Source organism: Rhinopithecus bieti, unplaced genomic scaffold (genome assembly GCF_001698545.2).
Source record: "Rhinopithecus bieti isolate Rb0 unplaced genomic scaffold, ASM169854v2 scaffold_44159, whole genome shotgun sequence".
NCBI lineage: Eukaryota > Metazoa > Chordata > Mammalia > Primates > Cercopithecidae > Rhinopithecus > Rhinopithecus bieti.
In genome coordinates, this window is record NW_016818573.1 from 1,054,796 (window position 1) to 1,071,639 (window position 16,844).

Genomic DNA, 16,844 nt, shown 5'->3' on the forward strand with positions numbered 1-16,844 from the left:
CCGGCTAGTTTTTTTTTTTTTGTATTTTTAGTAGAGACGGGGTTTCACCGGGTTAGCCAGGAGGGTCTCGATCTCCTGACCTCGTGATCCTCCCGCCTCGGCCTCCCAAAGTGCTGGGATTACAGGCTTGAGCCACCGCGCCCGGCCTAATTTCTGCATTTTTATAGAGATGGGGTTTCACCATGTTGGCCAGGCTGGTCTTGAACTCCTGACCTCAAGTGATCTGCCCACCTTGGCCTCCCAAAGAGCTGGGATTGCAGGCGTGAGCACCGTGCCCGGCCCCTTCAAATCACTTTAAAGGATCCATGTTACTTTGAATAAAATCTAAACTCCCTGACCAGGCCTGTAAGGCCCTAATGGGCTGGCTGTGCCCTCCCAAATCTCAGTCCACGGCCCCCACTCCTCATGCTCACAGCCCACCGGCCTTCCTTCTGATCCTGAACACACCATGCTGGTCCAGGCTGAGGGCCTGTGCCGGCTCTTCCTTCTGCCTGGAACGTTCTCTCCTGAGAGCTCTCTGTGCTGGTTCTTGGCACTATTTTGGTCTCGGCTTAAATGGCATTTTCTCAGAGGCCTTATCTGACCAGCCCCTCACGCCGCCCTGTTCCAGATTCATCAGTGGTTTTATGGCCCCTGCTCTTTTGTTTATGGAAAGGTCTGTGAGTTTTGTCATCAGCCTCCTCCATCTAGAACATGAACCCCGTGTGGACAGTGCCCTGTTTACTTTGTTCACTGCCACTGGGGTCAGGGCCCTGTGCTGGTTCACACTCCACGGAGACTGGCCGAGCAGACAGGCAAACGCACCCACTGTGGGGCCCCCTCAACTCTTGATCACCTGTACCCCACCCAGCACGCCTCACTGATACCTTCATCTCTTCCATCCAGTCCATGAGGTAGAGCAGGTCCTGGAACACCTTCTGCAGCTCCAGGTTGAGGAGGAGCCGCTCCCGCCGGGCGGCCACCATCTGCCTCAAGAAGTCCCAGAGCCGTGCCACGTTGTGCTGCCGAGCGGCGATACGCTTGATGTCGTGGTAGCGCTCGGCGGCCAGCTCTGCAGCCACGGCGTCCACCGCCTGCACCCGGCCGCTGTAGGCCACGATGTCCGTCTCAATGGCTTCGTGCTTCCGTACTGCTGCCTCGACAGCTGCCAGCTCCAGCCCAAAGTTGTCCTGTGTCGGGGGCAGGGAGAGGAGGTGTGGGGACCAAGGGACAGTGCCTCTGCCGGCTCCTCTGTCCTGCAGAGCACTTGGGCTGCAAGATCCCAGCTCCATGTGGTGGCTCTAAGTTCCCGCTCTATCCCACCCCCGTCCTGTTTCACCAGCACTCTCTTCTGTCCCAGCCTCTGGCCCCTTGCTCCCGGACCTCTAGGCCTTTTTACCCAGGTTACGGATTTCGTGTTTCATTGTCTCTCCAACCCACGGGGCTTCTTATCCACCCGTCTCTCTCCCAGTTCTGACCAGCCTAAGCATCCTAGGAGCCTCTAGTCCTACCTGGGACACGAGGCGCTGGTTCTCGCTGAGCCAGGTCTCCCGCATAGCAGCCTTGCGGTCGAAGCGGGCGGCCAGCTGCTCCAGCTTCTCCTGGCGGATGAGCTCGGTGCGCAGGGCCAGCTCACGCTCGTGCTCTGCCTTCTCCAGCCGCTCCCAAGCCTGTGGGGTGGGGACAGAGTCAGTGGAAGGGACAGGGCGGGGGGGGCTCAGGGGGGCTGGAGGCACATGGTAAGTCCCATGGAAGCTCGGTCTAGTGGATCCGTGGAATGCAGTGGGTGAGACGCCTGGGTGTGGAAACAGGAAACAGGGAAGCACTGGGAGTCTGTGACGCTATGTAGAAGCTTCTGGAAAAGGACTGAAGGGAGCGGGAACAGTGGAAACCATCTGATTCCTTTGTGTTGGCAGGACTGTGTGCAAACCTTATTTTTACTTTTAGTCATCTTACAACATCGTGAAAAAAATAAAAGGAAGGGATAGTGAGTTGGGGACAGGTGGAATAAGCTGAGGGACTTGGGGCATAATTTCCTTACGTGACCTCGTATGGAGAGTCAGACAAAGGAGCAGGGAGCCATGTGCCTGAGAGGACGGGAGAATCACATCTGGCACAGTGTGGGCAGCTGAGCGGAGTGCTCGAGTTTCAAGTTGGGGCAGCAGATAGTAGAGTTTGGTGAAGGTTGAGATGGCCCCGGGTTTGGGGATGTGTGCAAGGCATCTGGGCCAGGCGCTACCCTGAGGGTGGGTGGCCTGTGGGCAGCCACAGACCTTGTTGATGTCCGAGATGAGCCGGCCCTCGCGGGGCGTGTAGACCTTCTGGTTGTTGGCCCGAAGCTTGCTCTGGATGGTGAAGAGCAGCACTTCCAAGTTGCCTTTCTCGGTAAACCTGAGGCAGGAGGCCGGGTTGGGGTCAGAATTAAAGCCCATGAGGGTCACAAGGACTCTTTCGTCTTCAAAATGGCTGTCCTCTGTTGCTTTTCTTCTTACAAAAGTAATACAAGCTCTTTACGTGGAAACCAGAAAATACTGGCGAACCAAAAGAACATCATTTTATTTTATTTTGAGACAGAGTCTTGCTTTGTCACCCAGGCTGGAGTGCAGTGGCACAATCTGGGCTCACTGCAACCTCTGCCTCCTGGGTTCAAGCCATTCTCTTGCCTCAGCCTCCTGAGTAGCTGGGATTACAGGCGCGTGCACTACCACACCTGGCTAATTTATGTATTTTTAGTAGAGTCGGGGTTTCAAATTCCTGACCTCAAGTGATCCACCCACCTCAGCCTCCCAAAGTGCTGGGATTACAGACGTGAGCCACTGTGCCCAGCTGAAATAATTTTTTTTTTTTTTTTTTTGAGATGGAGTCTCACTCTGTCCCCAGGCTGGAGTGCAGTGGCACGATCTCGGCTCACTGCAAGCTCCGCCTCCTGGGTTCACGCCATTCTCCTGCCTCAGCCTCCTGAGTAGCTGGGACTACAGACGCCCGCCACCGCGCCCAGCTAATTTTTTGTATTTTTAATAGCGACGGGGTTTCACCATGGTCTCGATCTCCTGACCTTGTGATCCGCCCGCCTCGGCCTCCCAAAGTGCTGGGATTACAGGCGTGAGCCGCCGTGCCCGGCCCGAAATAATTCTTTTATAACCTATTTCCCTGCTTATTTTTCATGAACATTTTTCCATGTCAATAAATGCATTTCTTTAATGTCATTTTCAGTGGCTGACCCGTGACTTATTTTTCTTTTATAGTGGTTGTGTTGATGAACATCCTTGAAGCTACATCTTTGTTTAATGCCCAGAAGACGACTTCCTAGGTTAAAGGGTACACCTTAAATCATTCCCTGGAATGTATAGAAACAGTTGTTTTCTGGACTAATATTAGTTTCAGAGCTGATATATATTAATTCCAAAAGAACTCCATGACAGCATAAACACAGACGTTTTGGCAGGTACTGAACAGAATTGCCTAAGAGCAATCACATACTTGGAACAGTTAATTGCTAAAATATTGAAATGATAAGAACCTCTGCAATTCTCACGTTACCAGCCACACCCACGTTGCCGGTTATGACCTGCCTGTCAGGTCCAGTCCCCTCTATCTTATGCTGGGATTGGGTTGCCATGACACCCTGATCAGTAATCTTATCTGATGGATTGCACTGACTCAACACACCATAGCAATCATTTCCACAGCATGTTTTTTTGTTTGTTTTTTGAGATGGAGTCTTGCTCTGTCACCCAGCCTGGAGTACAACAGCATGATCTCAGCTCACTGCAACCTTTGCCTCCCAGGTTCAGGTGGTTCTCCTGCCTCAGCCTCCTGAGTAGCTGGGATTACAGGCATGTGCCACTATCCCCAGCTAATTTTTTTGTATCTTTAGTACAGACAGGGTTTCACCATGTTGGCCAGGCTGGTCTCACAACTCCCGACCTCAGTAGAGATGGGGTTTCACCATGTTGGCCAGACTGGTCTCGGTGATCCATCCGCCTTGGCCTCCCAAAGTGCTGGGATTACAGGCATGAGCCACCATGCCCTGCCCACAGCATGATTTTTAAAAATGGCTAATCATTAAAAAAAATTATTTTGTATCAACTACGTTGTTTGGATGCTTCTGGCGTGGGAAATCTCTACTGCACTTATGTACTGCCAAATTTCCCTCCCTGAAGGTTGTGCTAATTTAGGCTTCCTCTCGTGGGAGCACAGCTCAGGGCAGGGTGGGGCCCCAGGGACACCTACTTGGGCGGCTTCTCCACGGTGCGGTAGGAGTTGAAGGACTGCAGCTGGTTCTGGACCCCACTCAGGGAGTTGGCCAGCTGCCGGTCATTGAGGGTCACAATCGTTTGCTCGATCCACTGCAGCAGCTCCGAGGCCAGGGACTCGTACTTTTCCACCAGGCGCTCTGCCTCCATGGCATGGTCCAGCACCTGGGAGGCAGAAGACAGGGACATGACAGTCCCAGCCACAGGGTCCCTGGCCCAGTCCTGCAGCTCCACCCTGCCCTTGCACTGGGGGAGTAAGACCCCTCAGCCGGGTCTCCTCTGGCCTTTATGGGTACTGCCCATGGACAGTACCTTGCCAATTCTCTTGCCTTCCACTGCCAGGGCCTTCATCTTGGAGAAGTAATGGTAGTAAGTAGCCACATAGGTAATGATCGACTTCTCATCTGGCTGGTCCACATTCACATCTGCAAGAGAGGACCATTTGGGTCAGGCCTCCCAGAAGTACATCCACAACTTGCATCACCTACCCCAAACCCTGGGCCTGCCCAGTCCTCCAAAGCTGACATCTCTCCATCCCCTTTTAGAGCAAAATGACAACTTGGCCATTCAAATGAAAAGGGCACCAAAAGCTCACCTTTTTTCCCTTCTTCTGGAAACAAGAAGGGCCCTCCAAGCAGAGCACAAACTCCAGAAGGAGGCTTTTACCCAGAGTTCCCCATGGAGACCAAAATTAGTTGTTTGGGGAAGAAAAGCAAGAAAAGAAACAGCATTGCTATGTGGGGATGGATCATGGCCTTTTAGGCTGGAACAATGTTTAAGAAGTCAATGGAGGCCAGGCGCGGTGGCTCATGCCTGTAATCCCAGCACTTTGGGATGCCGAGGTGGGCGGATCACAAGGTCAGGAGATTGAGACCATCCTGGCTAACACAGTGAAACCCTATCTCTACTAAAAATACAAAAAAATTAGCCGGGCATGGTGGCGGGTGCCTGTAGTCCCAGCTACTCGGGAGGCTGAGGCAGGAGAATGGCGTGAACCCGGGAGGCAGAGCTTGCAGTGAGCTGAGATCCGGCCACTGCACTCCAGCCTGGGGACAGAGCAAGACTCTGTCTCAAAAAAAAAAAAAAAAAAAAAAAGTCAATGGACTGAGGGGCAGCAGGACAGAAGGTATGAACTAAGCCTCCTGAACCTAAGATGCTCAGAGCGATAGGCCCTGTGATCCCCGCAGCTCAGTGGGGACAGAGGCCAGCTCTCAGCACCATCTCCAGGTGTGATCACGCTGTTTCTAACCTCAGTCCCAAACCTCAGCTGTGGGCCCAAGGAGGGGAGTGTCTTTCAAGCCGAACTGGCTTTCACCACACAACCGAGGCTGACTGTAACTTGAAATCTATGGGTTCTCTTAAATAGGCCAGATTTTATCCTAAAGGTAAGACTATGAGACTGGAAGCCTCTTGCCCATTTCTGGAAACACACAGGCAGGCAGGAGCCACTGAAGTCATCTCGGAAAGTTACAGAATGCTTAGCTTTATTTCCGGGTTCTGAATTACAGCCATGCTGCCCAGAGGCTCTCCAAGGAGCACTGCATGAAGCCTATGTCTGTTGCTAGCTCACTGACACTTGTCATTCTGGAGAAAAAGGGTCCAGGTGATAGGGCTACAGGTAGAATGGAAAACAGGGAGAAAATGGCCAAGACCAGCGAACATCCACCCAGTGAACTTTAGGAGCACCTCCAGCAGGGGAGTCACTGGGCCCTTCTCTCCTCCCTGTTCTGGCTGCACCAAGATTGGTCTCCACTCTCCCAGGGGCAGCAGAGGAAACAGGCTCTGGAGCCAAGCTGCCTGAATGCCAATCTCAGCCCCATCTGCCGGAGGACTTGGGCAAGTTGCTTACCCATTATGGGCCCCCATCGTCTCTTCCATAAACTGAGGATAACAGTACTGATTTCAAAGGGGTATTGTGAAGATTAAAGCATGTCAAGCGCAGAACCAGGTACCAAGTAAGAGAAAAATCGCAGTCGGGTACAGGGGCTCACACCTGTTATCCCAGTGCATTGGGAGGCCGAGGTGGGCGGATCACAAGGTCAGGAGTTAGAGACCAGCCTGACCAACATGGTGAAACCCTGTCTCTACTAAAAATACAAAAACTAGCCGGCCTGGTGGCACACGCCTGTAATCCCAGCCACTCGGGAGGCTGAGGAGGATAATTGCTCGAACCCAGGAGGCGGAGGTTACAGTGAGCTGAGATCGCGCCATTGCACTCCAGTCTGGGCAACAGAGCGAGACTCTGTCTCAAAAAAAAAAAAAGAGCCCAATCGCTGTTACTGATCTCATCTATCTCGTCAGCATTATGACCAGAACCACAGGAACCAATCAGCAAGGTCAGCTGACCACAGGCCAGTTCTGGGTAAGAGTGGAAGGTCATGCAGCTTAATTTTTTTTTCTTAAAAATTTGTTTTAAAAAAATAAAGACAGGCCGGGCGCGGTGGCTCAAGCCTGTAATCCCAGCACTTTGGGAGGCTGAGACGGGCAGATCACGAGGTCAGGAGATCAAGAGCATCCTGGTTAATATGGTGAAACCCCGTCTCTACTAAAAAACATACAAAAAACTAGCCGGGCAAGGTGGCGGGCGCCTATAGTCCCAGCTACTCGGGAGGCTGAGCCAGGAGAATAGCATAAACCCGGGAGGCAGAGCTTGCAGTGAGCTGAGATCCCGCCACTGCACTCCAGCCTGGGCGACAGAGCGAGACTCCGTTTCAAATAAATAAATAAATAAATAAATAAATTAATTAATAAAGACAGGTCTCGCTGTTGCCCAGGCTGGAGTACAGTGGCTATTGACAGGTGTGATCCCACTACTGATCAGTGTGGGAGTTTTGACCTGCTCCATTCTGACCTGGGCTAGGTCAGTCCTTCTTAGGTAACCTGGTGGTCCCCTGATCCCAGGAGATCACCAATGCTGAACTTAATGTGGATACCCAATCAGCATACCCCACTGCAGCCTAGAACTCTTGGGCTCAAGTGATCCTCTCACCTCAGCCTCCCTAGCAGCTAGCACTACAGGCAGGTGCCACCGTGGCCAGCAACATGTAGCTTAATTTAGAATCCTAGAATTTTAGAAGAGCCCTTAAACAGACCAATTCTCTCTTTTAAGACATGAGGAAACTGAGCCACAGAGGCCAGCCACTGGCTGTACGTCACAGAGCTCCTGTGTGCTCTGCCTGGGACACAACCCATGGCCCAGCGCTCTTTCTGTCACTGGGCTGCCCTTCTTCCGACCTACAGTCTTTTGTTAAAAAAAAAACTGAGAGCTGAGCGCGGTGGCTGAAGCCTGTAATCCCAGCACTTTGGGAGGCCGAGACGGGTGGATCACGAGGTCAGGAGATCGAGACCATCCTAGCTAACACGGTGAAACCCCGTCTCTACTGAAAATACAAAAAACTAGCCGGGCGAGGTGGCGGGCGCCTGTAGTCCCAGCTACTCGGGAGGCTGAGGCAGGAGAATGGCGTGAACCCGGGAGGCGGAGCTTGCAGTGAGCTGAGATCCGGCCACTGCATTCCAGCCTGGGTGACAGAGCGAGACTCCGTCTCAAAAAAATAAATAAATAAAAAATAACTGAGAAATGATTTTCATACCACAAAATTCACCCTTTTAATGTATATAATTGAGTGGTTTTCAGTGTAAAGATGTATTTTTTAGGGGGAGGGGTAGTCATGGGGTCTCAGTATGTTGCCCAGGCTGGTATCAAACTCCTGGGCTCAAGCGATCCTCCTGCCTTGGCCTCCCAAAGTGCTGGGTGTGAGCTACCACGTGGTTTTCAGCATATTTACAAGGTTGTGTAACTATCACCACTTTCTAATTCCAGAACATTCTCTTCCCCCACCAAAGAAGCCCCTGTATCGGCTGGTGGTTACTCCATGTCTTCCCCCTCTGCGGCCCCTGGCAACCACTGGTCCACCTCCTGTCTCCACCCTACCACCTCTTTTTCACCTAGCTCTGGCCCCACCTTCGGGATCCAGCAGCTTGGTAAGTCCCAGTTCCTTTTCAGCCAGATTGAATGCATTCTGCAGATTATAGTGTGCATTACACTTTTTCAGAGACTCAAAATCCAGCAGGTCTGGCCTGGGTGGGGAGGAAAGACAGAAGGGATCAGAAACATGTGAGATCTTAAAGAGGAAGAGGAAACCCACACCAATCTTTATCCCTAAGTCACCGACCCAATTTTGTCCAGAAGTAGGCATCCCAAACCCACACTGCTGCTCACAGCCCCTCCCCATACTGCCTCCCCTGCTTCCCATCACAAGCGCTCTGTGCAGTCCTGCACCCCCACGTTCTGGTTCTGCTCCGAGTGCTATCCCTTCCTTCTGAGTGCTATGCAGCTCATCTCATCTCTGTCTCCACATGTGCAGCCCAGGTCATTGGCTGACCCCATCTTCTCACCGGTGTTTATGCACAATGGCGTTGAAGGCTAGTCCATCTCTCCAGCTGGTGGTGAAGTTGTGTACATTGACGTTGGGATAACTATAAACAGAGATTCGGAAAATGGTGAGTAGGGCTGAGCCCTGGTCTGTGATTCCAGGGCAGTCACCAGCTCATGGTTCCTGGAGCCCACCACAGCCTGGGGGTCACTGACCCTCCAGTGCCACATGCCCAGGGCATCCTCACCCTGCAGTCTTCATCTGGCACCACAGAAGCAGGGCATCCTTGGCTGACTTCTTCTCCTTGTTGTCTTCTGTCTCCACACTGATGTCTTGGATCTAGGAAGGAAGCAAGCAGGGCCCTCACTCCCTGGACAGGAACTCCTGGTGTTATCAGAGATGCTCAGATAAATGGCAGGAAACTACTCTTTAGACTGTGGTAATGGGGTGGACAGGCATAGCCTGAGGTCCTTTCAACCTAGGCCAGGGACCACAGAACACTGGGTGTAAGGGGTTTGAGGCAGCAGATTAGGGTAGGATGCTGAAGAATGGATGTGTCCCTGAGTGGAGGTGCTGGTCCCTCCAAGTGGGGAACTGCAGGCGGAAGAGTGAATATTTTCTGAGACTGGCTCTCCAAGGTGTCTAAAAGCTGGCTTTCCAAAGTGAAGCCGACAGAACCCAGGAAGGAAGGGGGTGATCAGGAATGCTGTGATGACATGAGGACACTGGGGCATGGGAAGCAGGAGGGTGACTGTTCCACTGGGGTTTATTCCAGCAGAGTTTATGGCAGGGGATTGGGGCCAGTGACCAGACCCTCTAGAAGTTCCCAAACCCCTTGTGGTGAAGGACCAGTTTGTAAAACTTCCAGTCCCTCGTGGACCAACCTGTGGTCCTACTGCACATGACCAATACACAGACCAGCGCACAGGGAACTTGCCACAGGGGTTTGACATTCACCCACGCTGGTTTCTACCCTGTTGAAGGAGGGGAGTCCACTGATCTGGTGCTTGGATAGCGCCGCAATGGCAACTGCTACATAAGGCTCTAGATCGTCCGTCTTTGTGTCTGTTGTGTCACGGGCCAGCAGGAACGGTCTGTGGTGCAGAACCAGGGCAGGAACCACACCCTGTGTGATAGTGTGCTGGGGTACCTGGAATCGAAGGATGATGGTCCAGACCAGCCCAAGGGTCAGTCGGTGGTTTCCATCCACAATGTCATGGGAGCCCATGTTTTCCAAGTGCACTTTCTGCTCCTTGAGGAACTGCAATGCCTTGTCCACGTTCTCCAGGCAGTGGATCCGCATGCGGCCCTTTGTGGGCTTTGGCTGTGGAGGGACGGGGGCAAAATGGCACGGGACTGTGGGCTTCCACCTTCTTCCCCAGCCTTCCCAGGGCCCAGCTTTGCACACCTTTCCCATGACCTACCTCAGGAACACGTGCACAGCCCCAGGGCTGGAGCCAAAGCTGAGGTTACAGATGAGGCTTGGGCAGATTAAGATTCCCAAGAGAATTAATTGCACCCAGAGTAGGTGGAAAAAGAAATGTTTTCAATGGGGCCACTGTTCCTGTCTCCACGAAGCAATGCTCCTATGTAATCCAAGTGGCAAAGGCGCTCGAAATGAACCCATCCTCTGAGCAGAGGGAGCCACTGCTTCCCGCCCTGTGCCGTCACTCTCTCTGAGGGCTGCTCCTCCAGCTGGTCCCCTTGGACACTTTTCTGAGGCCCCCTCTTCCCTTCATGACCACAGCTCACCAGTATCTCTCCCGAGAGCACCTCGAGGAGCCTCAGCAGGTTGCGTCCATCCCGGAGGTCGCTGTACAGGTCCCCCACCCGGCACGTGACCCGGGCCAGGTGCGAGTTTACCCACTTGGTGAAGGTTTTCTTCTGTACGGCTTCTCGTTCATCTGCGGTGGCAACATGGGGTTATTTCTGTCCTTCGAGTTCAGCATAGCTGCTTCTAAACACCAGTTGGCAGGGGTGGGGGATGGAGGAGCCTGAGAGATGGGAAGCGGGGTCCTCCAAGGAGGAGGAAGGGAAGGAAGATGACCAGGAGGAAAGCCCGTAACTTAGAATGAGCTCATAAGCAAGATAAAGAAGAAAGACGAAAGACAGAAAACAGGCTTTGAGAAGAAAGGATGAAGACCTCGGAAACCGTGGGACATGCAGGGAGGGGCTGGGGTGGGGCAGTCGTGTAAGTGGTGGAACACTGGTCAAGTGACTTCATCCATCAGAGCCCCAGTGTCCTCATCTGTAAAATGGGAACATCACTTTCTACTTCAACAGGTCATTGTGTTGATTAAATGAGATAAGGTATATAAAACACCTAGTTGGTGTCTGGCACAAAATGGCTCCTTGGTGAGCTGCTGTTATAAAGTGGTGTGATCTGACCTGAAGGAGAGCAAGAGCTGCCCAGGCCGGTGGGAGGTATGGCTGTTCTCTTTTGGTTGTGGACAAAGGAGAGGGTGTGGGCTAAAATCATAGCAGCAGCTCTTCCAAGCGGTCATTAGGACTTGATGGTATAGAGGCTGCAGGCCTCCTGAGTCAGCTTACTGTCCTTGGATAACTTAAAAGAAAAGGCAGGCTCCTCTGTTTTGGGGGTTGGGAACGGTACGTTCAACAGGCTGCAAGGGGATCCAGTTCCAGGACATAAACACCCCATTGCTCAGAAGAACAAGATGTTGAGAGTTGGCAACTGGGAAAACAGTGAGGCCAGGAAACATGGGGGAAAAAAAGCCAGGCAGAGTTAGGCACCAATCTCAAAAAAAAGTTAGGCAATGCCCTGCTGCCCAGCTCACAGAGGAGGGGAGCCACTGAAGAGGGGAAATAAGTACTAGGTTCCACAGGAAAATAAAAATTAAGAATGTTCTAAGTGACAAAGTGAAAGCATCAGAAGCTGCTCTGGTGATGAGGAGTTCTGCCACTTCCCCACAGAGAAGCCCTGTGCAAGGACCCAACCCAAGTGGCTGGGGTCTGAAGAGTCACTTTTGCTTCCGTCTCAGCACCAGCATCTCAGACACCAGAAAGACTCATCCCTTAATCTCACATTCCTAAGCACCTCACCCATAAGACACAGCAACACACCCACGTCGCTCCCTGTCTCTTACTTTCAGCCACTATACCGGCACAAAACCTGGGGTCCTAATAACAACATGGGATGGCCCCATGCTCTCCAGCACCTGTGAAACCAAGGGTGCCTTGGGGCCTCCCGGCAGGTCTACAGGCCCCATCTGAGCCAGGAGGAGCCTGGGTCACAGGCCATCACTGGATCCAGGGGGACTGCCCTGCTGCTGGGCACCCTGGGGTGAGACCATTTTGGCACACAGGCAGAAGACACAGAAGTAGTGTCAGCTAGGAGGAAAATGGGCGAAGTCAAGCACGAGAAACCAAGTGTTATGTCACAAGACGCCCACAGCATCCCTAGATCCTTACACACACACACACACAACAGTGATTCCCAGAAACACACCCAAGCACTTGTGCCAGAGTGAACACACACCTGCGCACACATCTACCTGGGCCTGTTTGCACAGATCCTCTCCTTCAAGACACTCCCTCTGCTTCCACACACACTGCCCCCTTGCACACATTCAGACGCACACTCAGAAGTGTGGAAAACACAATCTCCTGGTCCCAGGGCCTGGCTCACCCTTACTCCTCCCCTAACTGTCCTGGCTGGCGCTCCACCGCCAGATCCAGATCCGCCTTAGAGGCACTGTTGGGGCCTTCCCGGGTGCTGGCGCCCCCGCGCCCCCCAAGGCTGGTTGCCTTTGCTCCATGCAGCACCCCGAGGCCCGGCAGTCACACCCACCCATGCCATCATACACCGTCCCTGCCAGTGGGTCCAAGCCTTTCCCCATTCTGTTGACATCTGTGTATTTTCCAGCCTCTTGTAATTATGCCCTCTAAGCTGCATCACGTTGTCTCCCAACACAAACACTGGAGTCACACTGTGTCCCGTGCTGGGTCCTCAGCTCCGGCCACTCTCCCCACACCCAGGTCCCTCTGGCCCAGGTGCAGTCGTCCCCACAGGGGGCCCCTGGGCCTCACCTTGCAGCTGTTTGAAGCGTCCTTCCAGCACGCTGGCATACTGAGCAGGGTTGATGAAGGCAGCTGGTGAGAGCAGGAGGCCCCCGGGGTTCTGGGCCCCTTCCACAGCCTCATAGTAAAACTCACCGGCCTCGTGCAGGCCGTTCCTGTGCACCCTGTTCACTCCGTTCCCATTCATGCTGCCAGCTGCTGGCTACAGAGCCCAGGGCCCAGAGTCCATGCTCCCCGCCGGCAGGGGGCCAGTTTCTGTTCCCCAGTGGAACCTCAGGCTGGACTCCAGGGTCGGGGGATTCAAGAATGGTGGGAATTACAAGGAGTGGCAAAAAGAGTTATGGGGTGTCCTGAGCTCCCGAGACAGAGAGTGGGGGCACGCCTGGCTGCAGCGAGAGGGGACAGGCGGCTCCAGACAAACAGGTTAGACAGTGTCGGGGAGGGGAAGGAGGCGGAGCGTGGCTGGCGGGGGCAGGGCCAGGCCCTGCGGGGCGGCGGAGGAGGGCACTGCCAGCACCTTCGAGACCCGCCCATCAGGCCCCAAGTTACCTAAGAATACGCAAGATCCACGAGAGGGGCCCCCCAGTGCAAACTCCTGTTTCCCAAAGGTTTGCAGGAACAGCGAGGGCGACCCCTCTCTGCGTGACTCTGGGAGGTCCTTTTCCAGGATGTGTGGGCTTTGAGCCCCAGCTCAGAAACAGACAAAGAGAAATCCGGAAATGAGGAGATCCTCAAAGAGGAAAGGCCAGGCACCGTGCGAGGTATTTTCTTTTACTCCCTTGTCTGTGAAATGGGCACTGTTTCTACCTTTCCACCTGTTTACCACCACCTCCAGTGCCAGCTCCTTCCCTGCCCTCCGGCCCACTAGGGCCGTCCTCCACCAGGCCATCCCAGCCCCCAGACACCCTGCTGCTGGGCACATCTACCAGGCGCTCTTCCTCTCGGCTTCAGCGTTTGCCACGTGCAGCCTACACTTGCCCTTCCCCGTCTTCATTCATTGTTTATTTGACACCTACTGGCTGGAGACATAGTGCTAGGCAAAGCCCATGCAGAGCTGCCTCTTCAGGGAAGCCCAGTTTAGTGGTGGAGATAAACACCCAATGAGAGCACGAGGTCGCACAGATGTGTGCACAGACACAGTGACAGTCCTGGGTGGTCCGAGTTATGTGCAGCCAGACATGGTGACAGTCCTGGGAGGCATGTGTCCTATGTACACAGGCATGGTGACAATACTGGGTGGCACTTGTCATGTGTGCCAACATGGTGGGTGGCACATGTTGTACACACATAGACATCATGACAGTTCTAGAGGCTACATGAATCCAAAACCAGAGTGCCAGGAATATTTCCCCCAAACATGACATTCTCCATAACCCACACCTTCTGTCTTCTCTGATGTATAGACGCACTGGTAGGAGCGTTTCACAGCCGGCCTGAAGACCCAACCAGCAGGACAGAGAAACCCAGGAGAAAATGAGAGGGGGTCCCAGGAAGCTATGGCTGCCACAAGGGGGTCCTCAGACTGGTGCTGAGCTGGCTCAAAAGAATCACTTGGGGAGCTTTTGAAAAACCCTGAGTTCTGGACCAAGATTCTAATTTTCTGCGTCTAGGGAGGGGCTTGGAAACCTGTATTTGTTAAAAAAAGAAAACATCCCTGGGTGATCCTGTAAAACATGTGGCCAGGTTTGGGAACCTCCCCCTTGGAGTCTCTCTTCTTCTAGGGGCCAACCCCACCCCCACTGGGAGCATCACCTCTTGGTGAGAATAGCTGGGGCCTTTCAGACTGGGTTGGGTTTGGCTGGGCTGGGCAGCTGGCAGGTCAATGGCAATGACAAGGGTGGGATGGAGGAGGAAGCCAAACGGGGTGGGTGGCCTTGGGGTGTGTGGGTGAGTCAGCCCCACGCCAGCCACTGGTGGTGTCAGGTGGCAGCCGCACTCTTGTTGCCATGACAACTCCTCCCCCGGAAGACAGGGAGGCCGTCAGACGAGTTTCTGCTCAGAGCAGAGAGCCCAGGCCCCAGGCCATAGGGAAGGGTAGGGGCCAAGGCAGGCAGAGAGCACACCCAGGAAAATGGGCAGCTGCTGAAACCAGCAGCAGCAGGAGGAGGGAACCTGCTTCAGGGAACAGGCAGATGAGATAATGGGAGTAACAGGCGGCAGGTGGAAGGAACAGGTGGGGAGGGAGCAGAGGGGAAATAATAGACCGGGAACAGGTGTGGGAAATGACAGTGGAAATCAAAGAAGACACAACAAGGGCATGACAGGTAAGGGAGAGGTGGGCGGAGACGGGAGTGGCAAGAGTGAGAGTGCCGAAGGATGAAGGGACGTGACCCTGGGGGCTGAGGCCAGAGAGGGAAGCTGTTTTAGTCAGCTTAGCCAGCCCAGGAGCCAGTGCAGCGTCTCTATGCTTGGTGGGAGGAGCTGGGGAAAGTTCTGAATGGCCTGAAGGCTATTCTTCAGGCTGGATTTGGGGACCAGGGAATTGATAGGGTGTTCTGGGTCTCCCACTTAGAAAGAAAAGTCAGTCTTCCCATAAAGTTTAAAGGGCTCTTCATGACAAGCTGACAAAGCCTCCTCCAGCATCCCCCCAGCTCGACCCTCCCCTGACCTCACCTGCCAGAGCCTTAATGCGAGACCTCTCAAAGAGGCGGGCTGAGCTGCTGTCATTGTCCCAGTCTGAGTCAGGAAGGTCCCAGCGGTTGTTGATGTCGCTGTACTGGCCCTGGATCTCCAAGCTGTCAAAGTCTGTGGGTGACAGAGTGCTGCTCATGGTGGTGGCTGGCTTTCTGCTCCTGCAAGGAGAATGCGGCCAGTGAGGGTTGTCGAGGGACCACTAAGCCCTCCACTCACCACCAGGGCCTTCTGTCTTCCTGCCCTACCTGTGCCCCGCTCTCCTTGTGGCCAGAGGCTGTGGTTCGCTGCTCAGTGGAAATCAGCCCCCAGCGGGAGAGGGGAAGCCACCAGGGAAGCCTAGGGACAGGAATACATCAGAAGCGCAGAAAGTGAAACAGGAAGGCAGCAGCGGCTCAGAGTAACGCGGTGGTCAGGAAAAGCTCCAACGGCTTCAGGCCAGAGACGGATGGGTTCGGGGGCAAGGAGAGGGGTGATGGGCTTCAGTGCTTCAGACAGCAGTGTACAGCCCAGGATAATGCAGGGAGCATCTATGGGGCCCCGTGGGCAATAATGACTAGAAAGTGGCATTCTTTCCTTCCACAAACTGTCCTGAGCCTGTGATCAACCCAAGATGGCCTCCTCTACCCTGTCAGCAAGTTGAGATAAAAAGACCCAGATTCATTGGGTGTGGTGGCTCACACCTGTAATCCCAGCACTTTGGGAGGCTGAGGTGAGTGGATCACCTGAGGTCAGAAGTTCAAGACCAGCCTGACCAACATGGTGAAAACCCATCTCTACTAAAAATACAAAAAATTAGCTGGGCATAGTGGCAGGCGCCTGTAATCCCAGCTACTCTGGAGGCTGAGGCAGGAGAATCGCTTGAACCTGGGCGCACCACTGCACTCCAGCCTAGACAAGAGAGCGACACTTGTCTTAAAAAAAAAAAAAAAAAAAAAAGGACCCAGTTTCTGCTCTTGAGCTAAGAAAAAGCTATGATACACCAGGAAGATTGATGTGCTGTTTGGCAAGTATGGATATACCAGGAAGATTGATAATGCTGTTTGGCAAGTGCCCAGGAGTTCAAAGGAAGACACAGTATGGTTCTCTCCCCTTCGTTTCCTTTGGTTTGCTACAGAGAATGTTAGTAAGTACTCAATAGATGTCGGCTGTGACACGTCCCTGCCACTGACATGCATCACCTCACCATAACTCCCCGTGGGGTGAGGGCCCACTATCATCCCCATTTCATAGATAAGGAAGCCGCACAAAAGACATTAAGTTGGCCAGGCGCAGTGGCTCACGCCTGTAATCCTAGCACTTTGGGAGGCCGAGGCGGGTGGATCATCTGAGGTCAGGAGTTCGAGACCAGCCTGGCCAACATGGTAAAACCCCGCCTCTACTGAAAATACAAAATTAGCCGGGCATGGTAGCACACGCCTGTAGTCCCAGCTACTGGGGAGGCTGAGACAGGAGAATCACTTGAACCTGGGAGGCAGAGGCTGCAGTGAGCTGAGATTGCACTACTGCACTCCAGCCTGGGGGAGACAGAGTGAGACTCCACCTCAAAAACTAAATAAATAAATAA

The 16,844-nt window shown here is 53.5% G+C and overlaps 1 protein-coding gene across 5 annotated transcripts in view; it reads right to left on the reverse strand.

The window, feature by feature from the left end:
* SPTBN2 (spectrin beta, non-erythrocytic 2) overlaps positions 1–16,844 on the reverse strand; it is a 44,564-nt gene that overhangs the window by 21,088 nt on the left and 6,632 nt on the right. For 2 of the 5 annotated variants that reach the window (XM_017857220.1, XM_017857221.1), the window contains exons 2-13: positions 15,526–15,616; positions 15,260–15,438; positions 10,361–10,512; positions 9,759–9,932; positions 8,856–8,947; positions 8,631–8,711; positions 8,197–8,312; positions 4,548–4,660; positions 4,213–4,400; positions 2,253–2,370; positions 1,491–1,649; positions 867–1,169 (exon numbers count right to left, since the gene is read on the reverse strand). In XM_017857220.1, the coding sequence (XP_017712709.1) occupies positions 867–1,169; positions 1,491–1,649; positions 2,253–2,370; positions 4,213–4,400; positions 4,548–4,660; positions 8,197–8,312; positions 8,631–8,711; positions 8,856–8,947; positions 9,759–9,932; positions 10,361–10,512; positions 15,260–15,416 (1,653 nt within the window). In that variant the 5' untranslated portion in view covers positions 15,417–15,438; positions 15,526–15,616. Of the gene's footprint in view, positions 1–866; positions 1,170–1,490; positions 1,650–2,252; positions 2,371–4,212; positions 4,401–4,547; positions 4,661–8,196; positions 8,313–8,630; positions 8,712–8,855; positions 8,948–9,758; positions 9,933–10,360; positions 10,513–12,655; positions 12,936–15,259; positions 15,439–15,525; positions 15,617–16,844 lie in introns of those variants that run through there. The other 3 variants (XM_017857223.1, XM_017857222.1, XM_017857219.1) reach the window with 2 other exon arrangements.